At 38.2% G+C, this 26668-nt stretch overlaps 1 protein-coding gene across 1 annotated transcript in view; it reads right to left on the bottom strand.

Moving 5' to 3' along the window:
* Window positions 1-26668, bottom strand: part of Copg2 (COPI coat complex subunit gamma 2) — a 114361-nt gene that overhangs the window by 35377 nt on the left and 52316 nt on the right. Inside the window, exons 11-20 of the mRNA XM_047560101.1 lie at window positions 26316-26383; window positions 25071-25259; window positions 19346-19441; window positions 18558-18801; window positions 16290-16365; window positions 15371-15474; window positions 14681-14806; window positions 13243-13305; window positions 12628-12767; window positions 10564-10735 (exon numbers count right to left, since the gene is read on the bottom strand). Of these exons, the coding sequence (XP_047416057.1) occupies window positions 10564-10735; window positions 12628-12767; window positions 13243-13305; window positions 14681-14806; window positions 15371-15474; window positions 16290-16365; window positions 18558-18801; window positions 19346-19441; window positions 25071-25259; window positions 26316-26383 (1278 nt within the window). The remainder of the gene's footprint in view (window positions 1-10563; window positions 10736-12627; window positions 12768-13242; window positions 13306-14680; window positions 14807-15370; window positions 15475-16289; window positions 16366-18557; window positions 18802-19345; window positions 19442-25070; window positions 25260-26315; window positions 26384-26668) is intronic.

Raw genomic sequence — 26668 nt, 5'->3', positions numbered from 1 at the left:
AAGTGGATGCAGCAGAGAGGCATGGAAGGATGGAGGCTGAGTGGGGATTTTCTGTCAAGGGCAGGGACAGCAGCACCAGCACTGTGGTCCCAGCTGAGGACTGAGGTGGAAGAGTGAGGCTGAGAGAGGTGGGTGGCACACAGGAGGACAGTGTGTGGGTGTGGGCAGAGAGGAGCAGGCTGGCAGTGCGAGGGGAGAGAAGGGGCAGAGGGAGTGGAGCCAGCATTGGAGGTGAGCTCACGGAGGAGATAAGTGTGGAGGAGGGAGGAGGAGCAGAGGTGGTGGATGGATGGGAGGTCCAGGAGGAGACAGGTGTTAGGCCTAGTGTCAGGTCAGGTGGAGAGCGGGTGTGGGTGCGTTGGGATGTAGTGCAAGTGCAGGGCAGGAGTGAGGGCAGAAGACAAAAGTGTGTGGGGACAGGAACATGGTGGGAGAATCAGGGACACGGTTGCCATGAGTCTTTTCAGAGGAGTGTAAAGGAAGGGTGTGAAAGGTCCCTGAAAGTTTTCAGGGAATCATGGACGTGGAACTCCAAAAAGAACCCACAGCCTGCAGCCACAGGGACTGCTGGGTAGGACATGGAGGTTTGGTACGATCTTTGTGATGCAAAGCTCACGGAATGTGGTTGTGAAGGACAGGTCAAAAAGGGTGTGTACACACAGGACCACCATGGATCAGTCAGCTGATTCACAGGTGGCAGCTGAAAGCATGGCAGATGGGGAAGGGATGACTGACCCTCACTATGCAGAAGAGACCAAAGCAGGAGAAAGGATCACCTGGGCCCAGGAGAGGGGAGAGGAGGTGAAGAGTTTGCAACATGTTGGCAGAGCACTGGGCAAGGAGGAGGAGGAAGAGCAGAGGAAGGAGCCCAGCAGCTGGGAGAGGAGATGGCTGTTGAGGCATTGGGGAAGGCACTGCACCAAGAAAGGCACATGAGGATGGAGGAGGGAGAGGAAGTGATGAATCTGGGTGAGCCAGGGCAGGCAGGAAAGAACATGGCCTGGGTAAGACAAAAGGGCATGAAGGAGAGGTGTGAGGAGGCCAGTGGAGAATGAGGTTTGATCTTGACACTGAGGAAATGTTAGGACCACTGTGTCAACAAAAGTCATGGCAAATGATGGAAGGTCACAGGGTTAACAAGCTCTCAGACCAGAAATGACTGTCCCTTCTACAGTGGAATTCAGAGTCTAGGATTGTTAAAGAGTGTATTCAGATAGCAGATGAAGTAATAAAAGTATAGGTGGCACAAAGAGGCTGGCCATGGTGGTAGCATTGAGGGCAGATCAGTAAGGGAACAAATACAGAGGGAAGGACTCCTGAGTCCATGGACTGATTGGCTGGTGCCAGGAAAGTCTGACTGGATGTTGAGGAAGAAGCAGAGGTTCCCTGGAAAACCAAGTTGGAGAAAACACAAGGGATATTTTGGCAAGGATGGAAAGAGAGACACTGGAATTGGGGTGCCATGGGAAGGTGATATCTGGAATTTAAATTTTATCCAGGAAGTGATGGGGAAAGAAAGGGACAGGAGGCACTTTTGTCATGAGAGAACTTCATGAGTCTTTATTGGCTTCAATACACATAAAGAGGCCAACATGGAAAAGGGGGAACATGGAATGCATGTTTAGTTCCCAAACCAAGGGCATGAGCAGATCTCAGGGAATAAGTGGATATGATGGATGATATCAGTGTCCACTGTAGGAGCAAGGCAGGGAGGAGAAGCACTTGCAGAAGTGGGCCCTCAGGAAAACGTCGGGGAGGGGGGCCAAAGGGACTCAGGTTAACTAGAAGAAATTGGGTGGTGTTGCACTTTAAGAAGGGTCCTGCACAGACAGCACTACAGGTACCTCAGGGACATGAGAGGACCCATGCAGAGTGAGTTCAGGAGAAGAGGCTTTCAAATGGCAGAAGAGGAGCTGGGAATCAGTGTGTGACAGGCATTTTACACTGACTCCTCAATCTGTTCTTCTGTTCAAGGGGATTCAGTGAAGCCTGGGTTGGGGAGAACCTTCCAACCCACTACGGTGTCATGGGTTTAGAGGTAGAATGGTAGGTCAGTAGTAAGTGGGCACAGTGGGAAGTAGCCTGGCCCAGAACGCCAGGACTGAAGAACAGAATGGGGGCTTTTCTGCTAAAGGCTTTATCCAGAGGGTAATGGAGGACATGAAAACAAGAATGCAGATGTCACCTACATAAAAATGATGTCTTAAAGTGAAGATAGTGTGGTCAAATGGCAATAAGGAAAAAAACAGATCCAGGGGGCCACACGGGCTATCAGTACGATGGGCAGAGTTGTTCTCTCTGTGGTACCTGTTTGGGGCAAATGCAAATAAGGAGGTGAGAAAAGCAAGCAGTGATAGGACTGGATAGAGAATTTTGCATCAGCCTGGTAAATCAAAGGGGTTAGAGAAAAGGGGAGAAAGGTTGGCATAGGATGAAGACAGCCATCTAATGAAAGAGGAAGAATAAATAGAAGATTCAGACCAGTGACAGTGAATGGCTCATAAGAAGGTGGGACAGGGAGATAGAGAGATTAAGTAGTAAGAGCAGATCTAAGCAGGGAGCAGACCCCTATGAAGAAAAGTGAATCTGATGACAAGGCATGTGCTAGGTTGCTGAGAGAAACATAGGCTAAAGAGACAGGAAGCCTACCCTTGGATAGGAAGGTAAAGAGGGGAAACAGGTCACAAGCAAAAACACAGCAAAAAAGTGTGTGTGAAGGAAGATGATGTAATGCATGGGAGCATCACACACAGAAGGTAACAGGAGACCCCAGGGAGGATGGAGAGCAGAGAATGGGGTGGAAGGAAGACAGGCTAGGAAGCAACCAGAAGGAAGAAGAGGGTGATCCCAGAGTTGGAATGAAGGTACTTAAGAGTGCTCAGTTCAGCCTGCAAGGATTGGCTTGGCTTGAGGAAGGAAGGCATGGACAGCAAATGGCAGGGAGGAGCACAGGCTCTTAGAGCCTTGACCATTGTTCCAAGGGTGCATATTTTGTGCCAGGCTCTTTATTAAGGATCCGGCAGGGAAGGGTGGGTGGTAAGGATGGGGTTTGGAACAGGAACTGGGTTGGGACGGACCGGGTTGGATGGGAGGGCAGAGTTGGGGAGTAGTGTGGTTCGGGATGGGGACACGAGCCTAGCTCTAGACACTGAGAAGACATCTCACTGACTGAGCTGGTGAATAATTCCATGTCGTGTTGAGTAACGACTGGAGCCCAGGAAGACTACTGAATCTTCCAAGGAAAAACAAGAGAAGCTAAGGAAGGGTAGAAGGGAGAGGAAGGGGTTGGTCTGTAGGAAAGGAGGAGGGACTGGAGGATCACAGTGGTACTCTGGAACTGAAAGGAGTGATTAAGAGAAGGGGACTAGTATTCTCCTGGAGGACCATATTTGGGTCAAACATACTGATAGCTACATGAGAGTCTCATGGGTTTTGTGGTTTAGGAGCGCTGGGGTGAGGTGGGGGTCTTTAAGAGAACAGCTCTCTCATGCACACTGGGGTGGGTCAGGTCCTGGATCAAGGAGTGAACAGGGAGGGGAAGGTGTGGATCCCAGTGGAGAGAGCCAGGTCTACATCAGAGGGGGAGGTGCTGAGATCCTTGAGCAAGGACCTCCACTGGAAGGCTGGAGGCAGGAGATGGGAGAGTGAAGCCCAGAGAGTACAGGTGGCGTCCACACCAGTGATTCTCAACGGGGGTGGGGGGGGGGTGGATTCCACCCGAGGGGGGGCTGTGGGCACGGCCCCCAGGTAGGCCTATCAGAGCATCAGGGGGAGCACTGATCTGCTCACATGAAACAGCAACAACAAACCGACCCAAAGATGACTCTGATAGGCCACCTGGGTGTCGTGCATCCCCGGGTGAGAATCACTGGTGGAAGGGGGAGGAAGGAGATGGGGCAGAGGTGGGGCAGGGTAGATGGAGGCATCAGAGTTATGACTGTCACACATGGGAGGAAAGGTCCCATCAGACCAAGAAAGTGGATGCAGCAGAGAGGCATGGAAGGATGGAGGCTGAGTGGGGATTTTCTGTCAAGGGCAGGGACAGCAGCACCAGCACTGTGGTCCCAGCTGAGGACTGAGGTGGAAGAGTGAGGCTGAGAGAGGTGGGTGGCACACAGGAGGACAGCGTGTGGGTGTGGGCAGAGAGGAGCAGGCTGGCAGTGCAAGGGGAGGGAAGGGGCAGAGGGAGTGGAGCCAGCATTGGAGGTGAGCTCACGGAGGAGATGAGTGTGGAGGAGGGAGGAGGAGCAGAGGTGGTGATGGATGGGAGGTCCAGGAGGAGACAGGTGTTAGGCCTAGTGTCAGGTCAGGTGGAGAGCGGGTGTGGGTGCGTTGGGATGTAGTGCAAGTGCAGGGCAGGAGTGAGGGCAGAAGACAAAAGTGTGTGGGGACAGGAACATGGTGGGAGAATCAGGGACACGGTTGCCATGAGTCTTTTCAGAGGAGTGTAAAGGAAGGGTGTGAAAGGTCCCTGAAAGTTTTCAGGACGTGGAACTCCAAAAAGAACCCACAGCCTGCAGCCACAGGGACTGCTGGGTAGGACATGGAGGTTTGGTACGATCTTTGTGATGCAAAGCTCACGGAATGTGGTTGTGAAGGATAGGTCGAAAAGGGTGTGTACACACAGGACCACCATGGATCAGTCAGCTGATTCACAGGTGGCAGCTGAAAGCATGGCAGATGGGGAAGGGATGACTGACCCTCACTATGCAGAAGAGACCAAAGCAGGAGAAAGGATCACCTGGGCCCAGGAGAGGGGAGAGGAGGTGAGGAGTTTGCAACATGTTGGCAGAGCACTGGGCAAGGAGGAGGAGGAAGAGCAGAGGAAGGAGCCCAGCAGCTGGGAGAGGAGATGGCTGTTGAGGCATTGGGGAAGGCACTGCACCAAGAAAGGCACATGAGGATGGAGGAGGGAGAGGAAGTGATGAATCTGGGTGAGCCAGGGCAGGCAGGAAAGAACATGGCCTGGGTAAGACAAAAGGGCATGAAGGAGAGGTGTGAGGAGGCCAGTGGAGAATGAGGCTGAGGTTCTTGGGTATCTGGAAAATTCTAGGGACCACTGCTATCTGAAGATAGCAAGATGATAACAGGTCATAGTGAAAGTTCTTAAGAGAACAATGAAGTATTTCTAAAGATGGTGGCACTGAGAAGCTAGCATAATTAAGTGTGAAATCAGATAGTAGATAGACCGACTACAGCCTCCTGGAGACAAAGTGGATGGCTACTGGCATCCATGAGGGTAGGTCAGGAAGGGAGAAGACACCAAGGAAAAGACTCTTGAGTGAGTATATCAACTTTGACATGATGGCAAAGAAGTCTTAACTAGATTTTGAGGAGGAATAGAACAGTCTGTGGAAAACTAAAATGGAAGGAAATGTAGGGAATGGTTCATACAAGGATTAATTCCATATCCACTGTGAAAAGAGACATTATAATAGGTAGCAGTAGGAAAGTGATGGTTGTAAATTTAAATGGGTCAGATGTATTGATGGGAAATGAAATGGACTGGACAGTATAGAACCTGCTGAATTTATGGGTGCTTGCCCTCACTAATGGAGTCCCTATGGAAAAGCAGGAGGCAGAATAGGGTTCCCAAGGTGGAGGGTGTTGTCACTCTTAGGAGATAAGTCAGTGACATGCAGGATTTCAAGGCTAGACCATAGGTATTAGTGTAGGCAGAGAAGTCGGTGTCTAGAAGAGAAGCAATGTCTTGCGGAAATTACTGATTGAGAAAATACAATACAACTGTATTTACAGGAGGAAACTATACAGTTAAAGCCCACTTACAGGTAGTGACAGAAATCACTGGGAGGTCAGGAATTGGAACATACATGGTTAATTGTAAAATTCCAAATATATGAGATTTGGACATAGATTGAGTTACATTCAACATGGTTTCCAACATAATTAACCTGTTCAAATGGAAGGCAAATATTAGTTAAAGTGGAATTGGGTTAAGGGGACAGTATTCATTTGAAATTATCCTGGAAATCATTTAGCAAATTTTGAGTTGATAAGATAATATTTCCATTTAAACTTTAAGTATGGAATAAAGGAAAAAGAGAAAAGTGTATAGAAAGAAATCATTCATATAGAATTTGGTAGCTGCCTGAAAGTTCCATTAGATAATCACTTGATGAATAGAGTCTGGAGAATAAATGCTCACATGGACATAAATTTGTGAAGTAGAATCTGAAGGGAAAGCTTGACTAGAACCTCATGAAGCCAAGGATGCAGGCTGATTGTGTTGGAAGGCAAAAGGGTGGAGATGTTTGATCATCAAGGGCAAGTTAAGAAGGAAACTAACACATATTCACATTGGAAACTCATTTCCATGACCAAGAATAAACAGTGCTTGGGGCAACAGCAATAGATCAGGTTTTTTCTCCCGTAAGGCAAAAAGATGAAATGAGTGTGTATTCTGTTTAAGTTACATTCTGGAGAGATGGAATCATCTGAATAAGGTCAGCAGTGAAGATTAATGACACTGATAATGATGGGATCATTATATTTCTCATCATCTGGAACCATTTCAAGTAGGGAATATCAAATAGGATAGGAGGATGGCTTGAAAAGGAAATTCCAGTGAGTTTAAGGAAAGGCAGGCTGAGTAAAGACAAATGAAACAATGAAAAAGAAGTTCTCCAGGAGGAATCCAGTCAGATCCTGGGAATACTGGCAGCAAGAACTCACATTAAATGTTTAGCATGGAAGACTGCAAAGTTTCATTATGGATTATTAATGTGGATCCCAGTGAGTAAGTAGAGGTGAGTCAAAGTAAAAAACTCCAAGGTGAATATCACTTAATTGAAGTTGTGGATTCATACAGAATGCCAAGAGTTAATATGGTTAATATGGAACAAAAAACAATACGTGGGAGATTACAGATTCAAGGAATTCTGTGTCCATCAGATTGCAGTGGTAGCTTAAGTCAAGATGGCACTTCAAGGACGTGTGGGCAGCAATTCCAGAATTGGAGTATCCCTAATGAAAAACAAAGAAAAGAACTCATACCTGTACTGTTGGAAGTTGATTTTAGTATAGATATTTTGTATCAAAGACTGTTTTTTAAATCAGTTATTTATATTTGTTGAAATGGTTCCAGATCATGAGAAATATGATGCAATAAGATCTGGCAGTTAATAACAAAAGCAATACAGGGTTTAGAATGGTTCTGAATAGGTAGTAGAATAAAAAGGTAAAGAGGTTCAAATGGGGAGCAATTGATAGATGTTGCCTCTATGTTATATATTGTTACTGGTACGAGAAATATTTAGAGGAAAGTAAAATAACCACAAAATATTTTATCCCAGCATGGTGGCACACGTGTATAATCCCAGCTACTTGGGAAGTTGAGGCAAGAGGATTGCAAATTGTATAAGGTCCTGGGTTTAATCCCCAGTATTAATAAAGAAATAGAGAAGAGAGAGAGAGAGAGAGAGAGAGAGAGAGAGAGAGAGAGAGAGAGAGAGAGAGAGAGATATGGAGGGGTGGAGGGAGAGAGGGACAGAGAGGAAGACAGGGAAGGAAAGGAGGTAAGTAAAGTAAGTTGCTGAATGAGGATGCAAAGAAGCAATAAATGAGTAATTCTAAAAGATAACAAAAGGACTTACTATCAACGTCAAGACTATGACATTGATAACTTTTTAAAGAAATTACCCAAGCTCAGACAGAAGGTGTTATTGTAATATCATGATGCTTGATTAAAGCAGTTTTTTCAAATAGGGTACACTTTGTACATTTATGAAGTAAGGGGGTTTGGGAAAGTTTACAGTTTGAGCAAAGAAAGGTCTAATTGATAAAACATATTTCTGGAGGACACTGGAGGATATATGTCTTTTCAACTGTGGAAGACTTGATTTTAAAGATGACAAAGGGGGAAAGTAAATAATTCCAGAATTAAACAAAATAGCATCTATTATTTACTAGGTGTCCAGCACCATTTTAAGTACTTTACTTATTACATTTCTTCCTCGAAACAGTTATAACCAGCTTACAAAGACAAAATAACTTGTCCAAAGTCATACAGTCAGTAAGAGGACTAGAATTCAAATCCTTACCTGTCTATAAAACCTATATTCTTTTCTATTATGCCATATTGCTTTCAAGTTGAAGGAAATCACAACCAAGAATTTCTATTTTTTTCCCTTTTAACTGTAAGGAAAATATTTTTCTGAGATGAGATGTAGAGGTGATAGATTTTGATATAACTGGTAAAATTTCAAATATATGTAATGGAAAAAAGAAAGAAGGAAGGGAAGGAAGGAGGAGGAAAGGAAAGAACAGCAAAGAAAGAAAAAGGAGGGGGCTGGGGAGATAGCTTAGTTGGTAGAGTGCTTGCCTCACAAGCACAAGGCCCTGTGTTCGATCCCCAGTACCACAAAAAAAAAAAAAAAAAAAAAAAAAAAAGAAAAAGGAGAAAGAGGAAGGAAGGGAGGGAGGGAAAGAAAGAAGGGTAAAGGACTTTCATTGCCATCTATGCCCTGGTATTTCACTTCTTTCATTGAATATAGCAAATATTTTAGATTGGCCATCGATTAAAAAAAAAAACTAAAAAATAGAAAGGAATTTGTAATGGGTCAGATATTATTGATGACTAGCACAAATTTAAAAGTCTATACATTGGGACAAGATTCCATTTTTTTCCCAAAGATGAACTGGTAAGAGTTTATAACCACATTCTATCCCTGAGTTTAACATCAAAGAATGAAAATTCTCTATTTGCCAAATTTTTATCAACAAAAATCAAAAGAGTCCATAGCCAGCAGATCAAAAGTTGAAACCTCTGGGCTAATTTGTAAGATCTATTTTAAACAAAAATAAACACCTTAATGAAGAGGGGCGAGAAAACTTCCTCTATTCTTCCTCTTGGTGGAAATGCTTTCTGTTGTTGTTGTTGTTGTTATTGTTGTTGCTGTTTTCCTATAATATATGTAAATTCTGTAACCTCAATATTGTTGTTTTGTGTATTTTGGTATTGCAAAATTATATTTATAGTATTCTGTTAATTCTACTCCCTGGGGTGTGGGGCACCTGAGTTATCAGTTATCAAAGTGAGCCTGGAGAATGGGAGGAGCTATTATTCTCAATTGGCAAAGACTAGATTTTTCAATGAGTTCAGCATTTCACTTCCCTCTGAAATTAAGTGGCATCCCTTAAAAAACAGAAACTTGATGAGAAGTACAATGGGAGAAGAATTTGGAACTAAGGAGAGATGGCTACTAGAAAGAAAAATGATAAAATGCAGAGTCTCCCAGGATGATGGCAGAAACCACAGAGCTAGATTAAGTAGGACTGGGCCCAGATACTAGTCTGGAACAAGAGTACATAAATCTAGTTTTACTTAAAAGTACAGCCAGTTTAATTAGTGGCTAGTGGACACATTTCAGGCATATCTAACTGGAGAGAAAAACAGAGCAGCAGAGAAAGTGAAGTTACAAGGAAATAGAACTAGAGGAACCTCACAAAGGGACAAAGGAGGTAATTAAAGGTTAAAGCCAAATGGCATAAAGCTCAAAGGAGAAGTATTAGAGGCCAGATAGGAAAGTGCCTTCCCACCCAGGAGGTTATAGATCCAGGGTGGCTGTGGAATAGAAGTGCAGTTCCACCCAAGACCAGAGGGAACAACCTGGGATTCAGACTCAGCAATGGTGCCAACTTGAATCTACCTCGTGCCAGAGTCTGAGTAGTCTGGTCTAGCACCCAACACAGATAAGAATGGAAAGGAGCTCCAAGGAACAATCCTTAAAGAAGGGAGTTAGAAGAGGGGCTAAAAGAAAGCTGGTTAAGTCCCAAATGTTAATGAATGATGACCAGGGATAACTATTTACTAGTACTTTTATGATTTCCTGTAACTCTGTAACTTTCCCTAATATTTGTTAACATTGTTAACTTCTGCTTTTCCTGTACTACAAGTAGTAAAAATTGTTCAAAACATAAATGTGACGTGTGTGTTTATTTCTGTGAAAACTGGGTGAAGGTTAAGAAAGCAAGCACAAAAAAAAAAAAAAAAAAAAAAAAAAAAAAAGAAATTAAGTACAATAGATATTTGACCTTCATAAGTGATAGATCACAAGACTGTCCCAAATCCCCAAACTTGTAAATAGTACTATTGGCACTAGCAACTGGCTCTCTTAAGGCCTACTCCTTACCTCTATACACATACAAGTAATACAAGTAGAGAATTACAAAAAGCCTTTCTCAGATGTGGATACACAATGGTTGGCTAAGCTACTCATTAGGCTGAAACATACCAGCTTTATGCTACAGGACCTTTAAAAAATTGATGTATTTTAAAAATGCCAACCACCTAATAAATAAACAAGTTTTTCCAGGATGCCCCAAAAAGAAACATCAGGAAGAAGTATGTCATGATTTTTCACAGGAATATCAATTTTATATACACACACACACACACACACACACACACACAAACAATCATTACATTAAATTATGGAACAGAATCATGTTCTTGAACCCTGAACATGTCCAGACATTTTAAGAGCTCAAGAGGTAATGCATTCACAAACACCTAAGTATCTTCTGCCTTATATGGGTTAGTACCTGCTGTAGGGTCCTCATCAGGTAAACGAACAAGAGTGTAACATATTCCTGGTTGATTATAAATGAGGCTGGGGGCTGGGATACAACACAGTACTTCATAGGAATCTGATGGTTCCATCTGCACTGTCACTTTCTCCAGAAGCTGATCATTCAGAGTATTGGTACAGTCAAACTAAAAAGTCAGCAAATGGAAAAGATGTGAAGGATAAGAAATGTTTTCAATCACATTGTTCCTTCCTGTGTAATCCAAGATTCAGTCAGTTCTAGAACCCACTACAACTTCCCACTCCAAATAGCACTATAGGTCTCCTAAGATTTTTTTTTTTTTTTTTTTGGTGCTTGGGATCACATGCTAAATATACTAAATATGTGCTCTATCACTAAGCCACACCCCAGCCCCACCTAAGATTTTTCTTTGGGCAACAGGGTAGTCTTATTCTTGAGCTCTTTCTGTTTATATAATTCATGAGTTTTTTCTTTCTGGAGTCCTACCAAACAAGATGATAGAAATCAGATGAATGTCAAATCTAAATTCTCTGAACAACTCAATTTATTCCCTGCCACCTCAGTACCGGGGATAGAATCCACTGCCTTGTGCATGCTAGGCAAACACTCTAACACTAAGTTACATCTCTATCTCCCTGCAACCTGTTAAATTAAAAAAAAAAAAAAAAAAAATTTTTTTAATTTTATTTTGTGACAAGGTTTCACTATATTGGCCTTAAACTGGTGATCCACCTGCTTTGTCCTCTCTAGTAGCTGGGATTACAGTCATGCGCCACCATGCCCAGCTTACCTTGATGTTAAATGTTAATTTTTTAAAATAGTTAAGACTTTATGTTGTCCAATTTCTTCATATATATCAGTTTTATGTCCTTTAAAAGATTTTAACCAACAAAAGTTATACATCATATGAAGGGCTCTCTACAGTTCTGAAAAGAAAACTAAAATTGCTGCTAAATTAATTCCTTATAAAAGGAGCTAGACAATTCACAGTAACCAAGCTATGGAACCAACCTAAGTGCCCTTCAACAGATGAATGAAGAAAATGTGGAATATATACACATAATGGAATATTACTCAGCTACAAAGAAGAATGAAATTATAGCATCTGCCAGTAAATGGATGGAATTGGAGAATATCATGCTAAGTAAAATAAGTCAACTGGTCAAAAGTTCTCTCTGATATGTGGATGCAAGGGAGGGTAAGGAGGGATGTTTAGAGTTTATTGGATTAGACAAAGGGGAATGAAGGGAAAGGAGGGAGATGGGAATAGGAAAGACAGTAGAATGAATCAGACATAACTTTCCTATGCTCATATATAAATACACGACCAGTATAACTCCTCATCATGTTCAACTACAAGAATGGGATCAAAATTGTAATGGGTTGTACCCCATGTATGTATAATATGTCAAAATACACCCTACTGTCATGTATATCTAAAAAATAGAGATTTGCAAACATATGCAAATAAGTAAATAAATAACATAAAAATAGCATCATTCTAGCCTGGCACAGTGGCGTATACCTGTAGTGACATTTACTCAGAAGGCTGAGGCAAAAGTTGCAAGTTCAAGGCCAGTCTGGGCAATTTAGCTGTCTTCGTCCCCAAAATTTAAAAAAAATTTTTTTGGTAGTTGTAGATGGGCAGCATGCCTTTATTTTATTTTTATTTTTATGTAGTGCTAAGGATTGAACCCAGTGCCTCACACATGCTAGGCAAGTGCTTGGCCACTGAGCTACAGCCCCAGCCCCACTTATCTCAAATTTAATTTAAAAATTAACAAATAAACAGGGGCAGGGATTTAAGTCAGTGGTAGAGTGTCACTGGGATCAATCCCTAGAACTGTGAAAAAACCAAAAAAACAAAAAAACAAAAAACAAACTCCAAATAAATAAATAAATTAACATTTTAAAAGAACAGAAATAAAATGCATGATTTACAATGCCAAAAAATAAAATAAAAGGAGCTAGAATCATAAAAAAAGGGAAACTAAAGTTTATCTCCAAGCATAATGGTTTATACTAATTTCCTATAGGAATCAAGGGTACTTATCTCACCTGGAACACAATATGATTGGTAAATATGTGCTTGATACATCGAACAAAATATTCTGTCTCTGCTTCTGTAAGCTGAACAGGCTCAGAAGACTTGAACAAGGGTCCTAAATTCATAAACTCAGGAATGGCAGCCAGTTGTTCTATGAAGAAAAGAGAAAAGTAGGAAAAAAGTTAAGATATGAAGAAGACAGGGACAGGCTTTACTAAAATAATTTAATTTCCACAAATTGGAAAAATATTTTAGATACTATAGCCTTACTAACAGTTGAACACTCAATTCGTATGTCCCCAAGTGAAAGAAGTTTTTAAGTTAGCAAGTTTACTGAATTACTAAAAGCAAAAAAAGAAACTAAATTCCTGACTTCTTAGAATCTCAGTTCCCTGTTAAGCACAAGGGATAGGTAAGAATGATATTGCCAGGTAGTAGTTAGCAAATGAAAACTGGAAAATTCCATTAGACTGTACATAGCACAGTAACTATAACATATGATCTTCAGCCATACAAAGACATCCTAAACTGAGAATTAATCAAACTGAATAAGAGCAACAGACTTTATTTTATTTACAATGCATAAGGATTAAAGATTATTACTTCTACCTGTGAAATCATCATACCTTGGAAAATGTCTTGCCTGGAAGGAGCCAACTTCTCTGGCTTAGGAGTCACAAGTGTGATTTCTACAAAGAAAGATAAGAGCCAAAAAAAAAAAGAAAGATAAGAGCCATCAAGTGAGCTTCCCTCCACTATTAGCTCACAATACAGACAGAAAGAGATGAAGACAGAAACTTTTGGTAGATATATAATGAGCTACTGCTAAATCATACCAATAGGTTCTCTGTCAGTTTTAGGAAAGCAGGTACTCACAATGCATTTTTTTAGGGGGAGTACCAGAGATTTAGCTCAGTGGCACTTGACCACTTGCCACATCCCCAGTCCTATTTTGTATTTTATTTAGAGACAGTGTCTCATTGAGTTGCTTAGTGCCTTGCTTTTGCTGAGGCTGGCTTTGAACTCTCCATTCTCCTGCCTCAGACTCCGGAGCTGCTGGGATTACAGGTGTGTGCCACCTCGCCTAGCTCATGATGCATTTAGTGAACAGAATTTTATAAAGTAATAAGGTAAGTCCTAAAAATACAGAATTTGCCTTAAATAGACAAGGATGCACAAAAATTACTTAAAAAGGTGAAACAATTTATAAAAAAATTCTTATGATCAAAACAGGAAATAGCACTAGTATAACAGGTAATGAAAAAGGAAATTAAACATAAGATCTTTCATTCCCAGTTCTTATGTGTTCAAACCACTAAATACTTTCTTCTTTTGTTTTTCTTTTTTTTTTGAGTTTTAAAGCTTGTGTGTGTGTGGGTGTGTGTGTGTATACACACATATTGTGGGGGGTACTAGGGACTGAGTTAGAGCCTTGCACACGTCAGGCAAGCATTCTATCACTAAGCTACATCCCAAGTCATTTATTTTATTTTGAGGCAGGATCTAAGTTATCCAGGTTGGCCTTGAATTTGCAATCTTCCTCCTCATTCTCCCAAACAGCTGCAATTAAAGGCATGTACCATGGCACCTACCTTCTTTAGAAATTATTTTTATGATCTTGTCCTACATTCTTTCAAGATAAACCACCAATAACAAAATTAACTAAGAGATCACAAAATTCAGAAAATAAAAATAGGTGGTAACAGTATTATTACTATTACTGCTCTGAAATATATATTACTATTAATGCTCTGACAACTAATTTCAAATACTGTTTAACACTTTGCATTAAAAAAAGGAAAAAACTTTCATTTTGGGACACATTTAATATTCTTGCTCTTACACAAAAAGCAGTAGACTTAAGAAAAAAAAACTCCTAATAAAAAACATCATCCATATTAGATCTAAAAGATTTAGAAGGATTGACAAACATGTATTGGAGAAAATACGCTAATATTTTCTAGGGTTTTTTTTTCCTAGTTTAGAAAATATGTTAACATTTACTAGTTTAGCAAAAGCTACTTATATACAGAAAAACTAACAGAGTTAGCTGTTGGCCATTACCTGCTTTTTGTTCAAAGACAGGAGCCATAGCAAGAGGAATTGATTTCAAGTCAAAAGGTTTTTCTGAAGGCTCCAATGTATACTGGTGTAAGGCCTTTTCCATCCCAGGAACAGAGACTGTCAGACCTGTAAATGCAGAGAAATCTCAGCATTATAACCCTCACCAATGACTGGTAATGTTTATCTAACCTTTCTGAAGGAAGAGAAAAATAAAACCACAGACTTTAAAACCTAAATAAAAATAGAGGCTACTATGTAAACTTCCTTATCAACTTATGAACTGCCTTATTTCTTTAAAGGAAACACAGCACAAAATTTTCAACAAACTGTTAAGGACCTCTCAGAAAAGAAACCATCTTAGCCATATGGAAGCAGTGAGAGCATAAGGAAAGGGAAAAAGAGCCGAGCCATTCAAGAGGGAGATCAAGAAGAACCAAGAATAAACAATATTCTTTGGGCCCTTACATGCTTTAATAAATATAGTCTCACAGATTATTTTGCAGGAATTCCCATTCCCAAATTAGAAAATATCCTTGTACAAACAGGTTTCCCTAGAAATTGAAGTGCTTTCAAAGACAAAACCCAACCATTTGCCTAGTGGAGTCAGCTAAGACAGAGATCACAAAATATGCTTTCAGAAACCATTTGGGGAACAAAAGTATATCTGTGTATTTCTTGACTCTCACTGACCATTGAAGATGTATGTAGCATTTAGTGCCATCTGCCTTTGCTGTAGCACATTCAGATAGAAGGTAGCTCTGTCTCGTACCTCATCATCAGTATCCATCATACACCTAACCAGAGGACACAAAATAGGCATGTTTCAGTACTCCAAAGATTTACCACCATACCAAAAGGACACAATTCAGGTCATCTGATACTATCATTATAAAAGAATTCAATATTTATCAACATTGGCTCCTAATGTCTGCACAAATCTTGGGGATTGATCTGAATTACTAAAGAAATATCATCATGGTAAATCAGAAGTACTACATAGGTAGACACTGAAAGAACTACAAAGAACACAATAATGTCAGACAGCAGTTTGGAGTCTATTCTTGCACATAAAACTATATGGCCCTGATAGAGACTAACACTTCTGTACAATTAAGAAACAGAAATATTACACTTTCCCAGCATACTAAAAAGATAAATAGCATTCAGAATCCAGTCATTGTTATTGTTCAAATAGCAATTTGTTTTGTTTAAACCAGTCAGCCTTTGGCTTGTGATTTATCTGCTTCGATTATAAAATGTAATCACAGAGCATTTACTAAAGCAAGTCTTTTCCTTATCAAATATGGCATTATGGAGGCGACAAAAACCTAATATTTTCAGCACATGAATCACCTAAGATCTTCTTAAAGTTAGGGGCTACTATACAAACTGAGGTCATTTATGTTCACTTTCTCAGAATCCAAACTCAAATTTTGTTTGTATCTAGCATATATATAATAACTAGAAAGAGAAAAAAAATGCCATTTGCCCCTGATTGACTACATGAGTTCTTCTCTTAAGTCCTAAGATGCATATAACATGGTACAAGTATATCACTATTTAGCCACATGTAATTCTTATTTTTTAAAAAAGGCATTCTTTTACTTACCTTTGTAAGAGTACAAGGATGCTTGGGAGAAGACTCTCATTCTGAGCCCCAAATTTTGCCAAAGCACTCACAGCAGCTATTATGAAGCATAAAATAAAGCAACGTAAATAATGGCTTCTCAGAGTTAATCAATCAATCATTAAAAAGAATTAGATAAGCAGTTCGTATTTGGTGAAGTCTCTTGTTTTAATGAGTGCTCCTTGATCTTATTTCTTTGATACATTAAAGTATAAACAGAATTTTACAGGCCCTAGAGAGCTCTAAAGAGCAAATCCTCAAGGAATTGAGGATAATCATGTACATTTTCTAGATAAATTGTCTTCACTACAACTTCCTATATCTCATTGGTGTGATTAAGTTCTAATCTCAAACAAGGCCCAATTATAAAAAGAAACTCTATTATTAAAATTCCTTTCATTGACTATTAGAAAAAAGGAAGGGGATGGGGGAGGGTGGAAGGGAGGGAAGGAATGGTAATGGAGCTGGATATGACAAAATGTTATATGCATGTACAAATATGCCACGATGAAACCCATTATTCTGTATAATTAAAATCCACTAGTAAAAGCTTCTAAAATTCCTTTCATTTCAACAAAGATTCATAGCTTACCTAACTTCTGTCAAGAACTGTAGTAGGTACTAGGAATAGAAAGATAAAAAGGCAAGATCTCTGACCTTAAGGAGTTACATTGTACTGCAGCAAGAAAAACAGGTAAGTAAAGAGATACTTACAACATACCATAATAAGGCCCTGGTAGAACTATATCTAGAATGCTGGGTGAGTGAGTACAGAGAAGGGTATTTAAATCAGAAGTGGTAGTGGAAAAGAAAGACAAGGAGTTTACCCTTATTACTTGAGCTAAATTTTGAAGAATGAGTAGTGTTTTAGCTAGAGGGAAAGGCGTTTGAGGCAAAGAGAATAAGTCCAAACACTCTCTGCTCAGACCAGAAAGCATGGTGTATTACTCCAGGACCCAAGAGAGCAAAACCGACCATAGGTCTTATATTGGAGTGCAAAAGAGACAAATGAGAAAGCAAAGATAAAAACTGGATATGGTTCAGTCTCAAAGTTGTTATTGCAAGGACATTACAGAAAGAATAAATTTTTGTATGTTAAAGACCATTCTTTTAGCAAAGTGTGGAAAATAGACCAGATATATGTGAGACTTGCAGCAGTCTCATCCAGTTAGGCATCTGAAATATGGTGAGAGCTTAAACAAGCACCCATGGCAACAGGTAAGAGAACGAAGAAAAGGTAAGGAGACAGAACTGGTAGGTCTTTGCTAAAGAACAGATGGGGGCTGCAAAATAATAGAACAAGTTTCTATCTTCGCGGTGAATGTGTAATAAAGGTGGGGATTTCAATCTGAGTTACTTTGAATTTCAAGTTGAATTTGAAGTGTGTTAGAAAGGCTGGACACGCAAGGTCAGGAAAGAGACCTGACTTGAAAATCATAGCACATCAACAGAACTCCAAAAATGATCACCAGGAAGAATGTGTATGTTGAAAAGACAAAACCCTAAGGATAAGTAATGTTTTAAGGAATGGGCCTAGGAAGAGAAGTAGTATAAATAAGACTGAGGAATGTAAGAAAAACGCAGGCTATTATGGAAACCAAGGGAGGAAAGGACTTCATGAAGAGTTTAGTCACATCAAACTGACTGACAGGTGAACAAAAATAAGAACTTTAAAGTGTCTCACGATTTTGCAACCAGTTTTTAAGTAATTAAATAAAAAACAGCTTCAAAGAATTTTTAAGGAAAAAGGCTAAATTACATACCGTTAAAGAGAAAATGGAAGATTAGTTCATGGAAGCAGCTAGTAATGGCTACTTCAAGTTATCTCTGAGGGAAGAAAAAAGTATCTTCGGTAGTTAAATGAGAGACAAAGGATTATAGGAGGGCTTACATTTTTTAATGAGAGATTTGAACCCATTCACAAGCTAAGAAGAAGAAAGGATTAGAAAGAGTTACGTAAAAAAGAGACATATTTACACATAAATTCTACATACATTCATATTTATTGCTATAATTCTGAAAAAAAAAAAAAAGGTGGAGAAACCACGATGGTATTCCTATCATACTGAAAGCCAATCTAAGGCAAAAATCTGGATGGAAACTAGAGGTACGTATGCAGGCCCAATGTATGCTCCAAGATCCCATCATCAAATAAGTCTTGCAGTTTCATTTTCCAATTTCATTACCACCCTGAGTTCAGTATTTCAAAAGACCAGCAGTTACATAATCATCAGTGTTCCAATAACTCACCAGCTCTGACAGCTTCATTCTCTAGGACGACCCTATTAAAAATGAAGCGGATGTACTTGGAGGGGACAGGTGTTCTGGGGCCCTCTTTGCCCAACAAGTGTAAAATCTTAGTAGCCAGAACAGTATGTTCACAGTCCTCAATGAATTCACAAAGGTGGGCTAGACCTGCTTCTTTACTCTCAGGGTTCTCTTCTACAATGCTGATTATGCAATCCACAATGGCCCGCTTGTATTCAAAGCCTCCCTGGCAAAAGAGAAGATAAAACTGTCATTCGTTCTAAAGATATTTTTTGAAGAAATGCCTATATTCCAAGACTTATTCTTATAATATTCAAATTTCAATTTCCTCCCTCTTCCCTTTCTTTTTTTTTTATTTTTTTATTTTGGGTGGGTGCAGTTCTGAGGTTCGAATTCGGGACACTTTACCACTGAGTTACATCCCCAGTCCTTTATTTTATTTTGAGACAAGATCTCACCAAGTTGCCCATACTGGCCTCAAACTTGCAATCCTCCTTCCTCAGCCCTAAGTGGATGGGATTACAGGGGTATGCCACTGTGCCTGGCCCTCCCTTTAATTTAAAAAAAAGAAAAACAATAGGTGTTTTTCCCTCCAAGTGGGAAAGTAAACAATAGCATGTTTAATAGTCATAAGGTAGCAATCAGAATCAAGCATACTACTTGAGAGGTATTTTAAGATGATACAGAAATTTGCATAAAATACTGATATTTAATGGCAATCATGAGAATTTAAGAGAGTAAACTTCTTTGGTTAAAAGCAGTCTACCTACATCATCTCGGAGCATGTTGGAGAGGAAAGTCATCATGACGCTGTGCTTCCTAGGGTACTTCTGACAGAGAGCACTAATTGCCTGTACAACTACCACCTGCAGAAAAACAAACACAATATTCACCTTAGAATGTACGATACCAACTGTGAAAAAACACACACACGGAAAAGACATGCACCTTCACAACTTTAACTGGGCATATTTTCTCTGTGATTTACTGCAAGCTAAGAAGGTGCGATAGTTACCTAAAGGGACAATTATGGGTTTTCAAGAAAGCAGAGAGACCCCAAAAGGAAATAAAATGTAATGGGAAAATGAAGTTAGTTCAAGAGATCCCATACTTCTGCCCCAAACACATAAAATTCTTAAAGATAAAAAAATTCAGTAAAGATAAAGAGCCTGAATAGACTGATTAGAGAGGAAATAGAGAAAGCCCAGGAACTACTTCACAAAGGTTTCCAGGGAAATGTTATCACAACTTTAAAAGACCAGCATCAAGGACTGTACAGGGTGTGAGATTTTACCCTTCTTGGAGCTAACCCTCATAATTTCATGGGTGCTGGTAGTAAAGACTCCTACATCAGAGATGAAAAATGGTATGTTATAACAGTAGTAGCAAGACTATCAGCGTTTTAGAGCTGGCTCCTTCAGCCACAAATCCTATAAGAAGGCAAATGCAAAGAGAATCAGATAATACCTGGGTCCACAGTGGGTTGTGTTACAGCATAAGAATCCTGAGCCACAGAATTTGATGATTTTACAATAGGCAGTAAGCATGCTTATACTTTGTACTGAAGGAAAACATTACTAGACTAGATAGTAAATATGCTGCTTTTTGCTCCAAATGGAGCACTGTTTTTTTTTTCTCGCACTGTAAGGAATCCTTCTCTCCTCTTTAGAAGGCTGGATAACATACCTTGTATTACACAAAGAAAACATGAGTGCAGTTGGCACATAACTTACAAGGTGTGCAGAAATGTAAAAAGGCTCATGAGGAATTGATTATTGTCTCCCAACAACCAGTTAGCACATAATCACTGTATAACACACTGTGTTTCAGAGAACAGAAAATGTCCATTATCTTTTTATGAAGCAAAGATACTTAATCCTAATAAATATGGTGTAAATGCACAGAAAGAAAAAAATTATAGACTGAAACAATTGGTGAATATTAATGTAAAAATTCTAAGGAATATATTAACCAAGAGACTAAGAGACTACATTAAGGAAATACAACCATGATGAAATGGGATTTATACCAAGAATACAAAAAAGGTTCACCACTGGAAGACTGATTAATATGAATTATCTTATTAATGAATCTAAGGATAAAAATTATATGTTTATATTCAAAATGCCTTAAAGCCTTTGATAAAATCTGACACTCATCTCTAATAAAAGATCTTGAAAAAATAAGAATGGATAGATACTTCCATAACATAAATATATGTAACTGACTCCTAATTCCAGCATATTTCTTAATAGAGAATCCCAGGGGGAATTCCCAGTACGGTCAGAAACAATGTAGGATATTGCTACCTCCATTATTATGTACCATTACTCTGGAGATAGTAATCAATGCAATTAATAAGAGAAAACAACTAGAAGAATAGAAACTGGAATAGACAAAACTATTTTCAGATGACATGATAGAACACCTGAGTATCTTAGAGAATCAATGATAAAACTAAGTCAATAAAATAAATCAGCAAGGGAGCAGGACATAATATAACATAGAAAACATTAATATTTATCTACAAGAATAAAAACCATTTAGAAAAGTTAGAAGATACAATGGATTAAAAAGGGAAGGGTGATAGAGGGAAGCTGAATAATGGGTACCAAAAGTTATACAGAAGGAATAAGTCCTAATATTCCCAAGCAGAGTGCGTGAATACAGTTTACAATAACCTATTATATATTTTATGAAGAACTAGAAGAGAGGAGTTCAAAGGCTCCAAAAATAAAGATAAGGAGATGGAAATGCCAACTATCTTGATTTTATCAGGACATACTGTATGCATGTGTTGAAATTTGATAGTGTACCCCATAACTATGTACAGTTATCATATGTTGATAAAAAATTTAAAAATTATAACAGCAATGAAAAGGATAAAATATTTAGGAATAAATGTTTAGAAGACATTCAAATCCAATATGAAAATTACTGAAAGGCACAAAAGTAGAATGTGAACAAATTAAAAGACATCCAGTGTTTTTGGTCAGGATATGTCAACATCATCAAGATGTCTCTTTTCCCCTAAAGTTAACCTGCACATTTAATGTGATCCCAATAAAAATGCCAATGATATTTTTTATGAAGTTAGAAAAGTTAATACTAAAGTTCATAAGGAAAGTAAATATGCAAGAATAGCAAGGAAAATAAGGAAACATGATGAAGGTACTAATAGATATTATTACAGCCTATTTTCTGTATTTTAAAAGAGACTTTCTCTAAAACTCCTAAATCCTTGGCCTAACATTTAAAATGGATTTTCAGTATGCAATTCTCTTGAGATTATACTTAGGAGTGAATTACTCAGTCATGTGGGATATGCACTCATTCAGCTTTTATAAATACTACCACGTTTCCAAAATGTCTGTAATAACTTACATTCCCACTCAGTGTATGAAAGTTTTGGTTTTTCTCATCTTCATCAACATTTGTTATTTTCTGATTTTTTGTTTCTCACCCACCCCCAAACCACCCAGTACTAGAGATTGAATCCAGGGCCCCAGAGACACTTTACCAATAGGCTACATCTACAGCCCTTTTTAATTTGATTTTGAGATAGTGTTTCAATAAGCTTCCCAGGCTGGACTTAATTTTGTAATACTCCTGCCTCAAGACTCCCAAGTAGCTGGGATTACAGGTGTGCACCACCATGCCTGGTTGTACTGTTTTAAATTTTTTTATTGATGTCTTTTTCTTTTTGGTTTCTTAGAGTTCCTTATACATTCTCAAATTGAGCCTTTTAAAGTTCAGCTATATATGTTATTGGAAATATTTCTTACTCCCTGGATGCTTTTTCACATTCTTTATGGTATGTTTTGGTAAATGGAAATTTTTTCTTCATTTTTTTTCTTTTTTGGGGGGGGGAAAAGGAAAAGTAGTTTTTTTTGTTGTTGTTGTTTGTTTGTTTGTTTTTTCTTTGCTAGTGTGATTCTCCCCAGCAGGGGAAATAAAGGTTTTTAAAAGAGATGCTTCAAAGCCTACATTCTAGGTATGCCCTGATGGGGGAAAACCGAAATTCTTTAACCAAGTCTAGGTTATAAAATTTCCTTCTTGTCTTATCTTTATCACTCCAGAATCAGGACGATGTTCTAAGTTTTCTTCTAAAACATTTAGTGTTCATGCTTTGTATACTTAGATCTGTTATCTACCTGGAATTAATTTGTGTGTGTGGTATGAGGTTAGGGTTCGGATCTACTTTTTTCTCATCTGAATGTCCAACTGATAAACTTTCATATTGTTTTAATAACATTTTTATCTTAACTAACACAGTCAATACCTGAACTCAAAGATGTCAGAAAAAGCAGATAATTAAAAGCAAACAAACAGAAAATCAAAAGGCCAAAGTCTTAAAATAGACCCTCTACAGAAAAGGACATAAACACTGAAATGTAAGGTAGCAGCAAAAGAAGCAGAATGGTAGGCTGCCGGCAGGGAATGCATTTGAAATTAGAAAATTCAGGGTTTGGTCTTGGCTGAGTTACTAATTCCTTTGTATTATATAACTCCACACAGTCACAGAAAACAAGAATACTTACCTTTTCATAACTTGATAAAATTTATTTTACAGGGTTAAAAAACTAGGCAGGTTAGTGACACAGAAAGAGATATTGCCAATTGTAGAGGAGTATGGCTTAGCAATTTGAAATGGGTTTTTGAAAACTTTTTCTTATGACATATTTCATACTACATATTATAAATATATATTAACAAACCGTTATAAAAAAAAATGCCTACGTTGCCATAGAGTTGTGCTTTTGGTTTTTGTTTTTTGGGTACTGCGGTGCTTAACCCCTGAGCCCCAGTCATTTATTTTATTTTTTATTTTGTGACAGGGTCTCACCAAGTTGCTTAGAGCCTCGCTCACTAACTTGCTGAGGCTGGCTTTGACTTGTGATCCTCCTGCTCAGCCTCCCAAGTCACTGGGATTACAGTTATACACCACCATACCTGGCACCATATAGTTTTTTAAAAAGAAGATTTCTACTATCTGAAATTCCTATATGCCCCCTCACTCCTCCTGATCACACCTCACTGATTTCTTTCCAGAGATACTCTCCTCACTACCCTTACCCATTTCCTCACTTTACTTCAGTTTCCAAATGTATCCCCAAACAACACAGTTTAGTTTTGCTCAGTGTTTTATATCCATGTAATCTTCTGCAACTTGCTCAACATGATATTTGCAAAATTTAATGTTTGTGATTGAAATGGTCTCATGGTTCCAAAGTGGAATTATGAGTTCTTTCTTTTTTTAAGAAAAGAGCATCTTCGGTTTTATTAGGTATTGTTGGATTATTTTCAAAAGCATTTGTACACAGGGATATATAGAGATTTCCATTGTTCCAAACCTTCACCAACAATATTTTGGTATACTTTTTGGTGTACAAGTTTTTTAATTTTCTAAAACTGAAGTCAATAAACTACAGCCCTATTTTTTCTGCATCCCATTTTTCACAGCTAAGATGATTTTTAGATTTTTAAGAGTTGTAAAGAAATAAAAACAAAAAAGGAAGAATATGTAAAAGATAATGGGGGAGCCAAAAAAACCTAAAATATTTATTTTATGGTCATTTAAAGTAAAGTTGGTTAATTCCTGTTTTAAAACATCCTTACCAAACTTACTTCCTTCATAATTCCAGTTTATTTTACAAACAACTGCAAAAATGACCTTCATTACCTCCTAAGGTTCCCCAAAGATTCAAAATGCCCACTAGAATATATAGGCTAAGCTTAAAATTTTAGATGTATACTTAGTATAGAGAGTAACAAGATCAATTATACTAAGTGGCTGAGTATTAAGAATAAAACAAAATCTACTTTGATTCTTTTAACTGAAATTTATTTTTTTAATTATCTCTAATATACTCTTACTAGTTCTATTCAACACTGTATTGGAAATACTAGCTATTTTAATAAGGCAAGAAAAAACAAAAGACATTTTGATTGGAAATAAAGTGAAACTTTCTCTATTCAGAGATGAGATGATTATGTTCATGGTCCCAAGAAAGGTATATAATAATAATTATAACTAATAAGGGAACTTAGCAAGGTCCCGGGATATGGAATTAATTAGGAAAAATAAAAAAGCTTTTTATATACTACCAGTAAACAATTATTTGGTTATTTGCTTTTCAAATAAAGATGCCAAAGTACTCCAATGAGGAAGTATTTCAGACAAATTATGCTGGGATAACTGGATATCAGTAGAGAGAAACACTGAAATTATCACACAAAAATTAATTCAAGTTCAGTTATAGACCAAAATATAAAAGCTAAAACCATATAACATTTAGAATAAAACAGGAGAAAATATCTTTATGACTTGGAGGTTGATAAAGGTTATTTAGATTGCTTGCTTATTAACTGTGAAAGAAAAAAATTGATAAATTGGACTTCATAAAAATTAAAACTTCTACTCCTCAATAGACTCTGTTAAGAAACAGATGTGTCACAGACTGGGAGAAAACATGATCGTGTCTGAACTCTTACCTTGAACTCATCTGAAATTTCAGACACAAAAGAAGATATCTGCTTCATGAGCCTGTCTACACTGCTCTCACTTCCTGTTTTGAGCAATGTAGTAATGGCTAGGGTAGCTATGCTTCTGTTTGAGTCTGTGATCAAGTTTTCTAAATCCAGATTGCAGGCAGTAACAGCAGAGGGGTGCTTCATTGCCACCTTGTGGAAGGGCAAGAAAAAAATTAGTAAGCAATATTGCCACTGATAAAGGCCAAAACTTAAATTTTAATGAAGGTAAGTGGTAGTCCAAAGGGAACATTAAGGATAAAAGTAATTGTTCTGGTAGCTCAGTGGTAGCATGTTTGCTTAGTGTGTGCAAGGCCCTGGGTTCAATCTTCAGCACCAAAAAAAAAAAAAAAAAAAAAAAAAAAAAAAAAAATTCAAAGATAATTTTAAACTAATGAGTATAGTATATCACTTGTTAAATGATTAATTGTCACAGCATAGTACAGTACTCTTTTTTGTTAGGTTCTTACTGCCCTTTAACAATTGTCACAGTCTTTTATTATAGATGGCCTTTATTTCTTTATAGTACATGTGTCTATGAATATCTACTTTACTAGATGTTAGAGTTATGAGAACAGTATCCGCCATGGTAAACACTGCTCAACAAAGAAAGTTAATATGCTATCACTTAGAAAACAATTCTGTAATTAAACAAGTAAATTCTAGCTAAACTACATTTCCAATGGTCACTAAAATATGCCTGTCATTCTCCCATTTCCTTTGCTTTTGGTGACGTTGTTCCACCTGTCTATCTCATACTGGTACAGAGTCCCTGATTCATAACTCTGAAAATGTGAAAACACTCTGCAAAGCACTGTCATTAAAATTCATTTAACAGCAAAACATGACCCAAACTAATGAAAAACTAAATATGCATTTGTCCCACTTAACAAGGATCATATTAAGTTTTGTGCAGAAATATTTGTGTGCCTTATGGTACAATAATTTAATTTTAAATAGCCACTTGTGGTAAATAGCTACCATACACAACAGTGTAGTTCTTGAACATAAAGTGCATAAAAGTGAAAAATGAGTTATAATCTTCTGCTTAATAATACTATAAATGGTCATACCTAAGACCACAAATACAAATGAGGTGTTATAGAAGTGAAGACCATAAATTATATACCTTGAAGAGAAAGCCAAATGCTCATATTTAATGTTTCTCAAACTCTGATGTAAGTCCACAGTTAGCAAACGGAAACCTACCTTGTTCAAGGTCCTTACAGCTGCATATCTCAAGGCTGGCTTAGGTGAGCTACAGAAAAGTTGAAGAACTAAAACAAACAAACAAAATCCCTATATTGTTCATTTCAGTATATATCATTTAGATGAAAATATAATGTATAATGAATCATTAAAAAGGAATAAGAAAATGAGATCACAGCATGAGAAATGTTTATCATATCAGAAATAGAAAAAGTTATTAAACTTTACTAGAAAATACAGTCCACTTCTAAGAATTAGAGTACTCATTAATATTTGAATTTAAAATGACAGAAATATGGAAAATTATGGCCTGGGATGTAGCTCAGGAACAAAGCACCTGCTTCACATACTCA

The sequence above is a fragment of the Sciurus carolinensis genome, chromosome 8 (assembly GCF_902686445.1).
Source record: "Sciurus carolinensis chromosome 8, mSciCar1.2, whole genome shotgun sequence".
Taxonomy (NCBI): Eukaryota; Metazoa; Chordata; class Mammalia; order Rodentia; family Sciuridae; genus Sciurus; species Sciurus carolinensis.
Note: the sequence above shows the minus strand (reverse complement) of the source record. Positions and strands in the feature narration are given on the sequence as shown.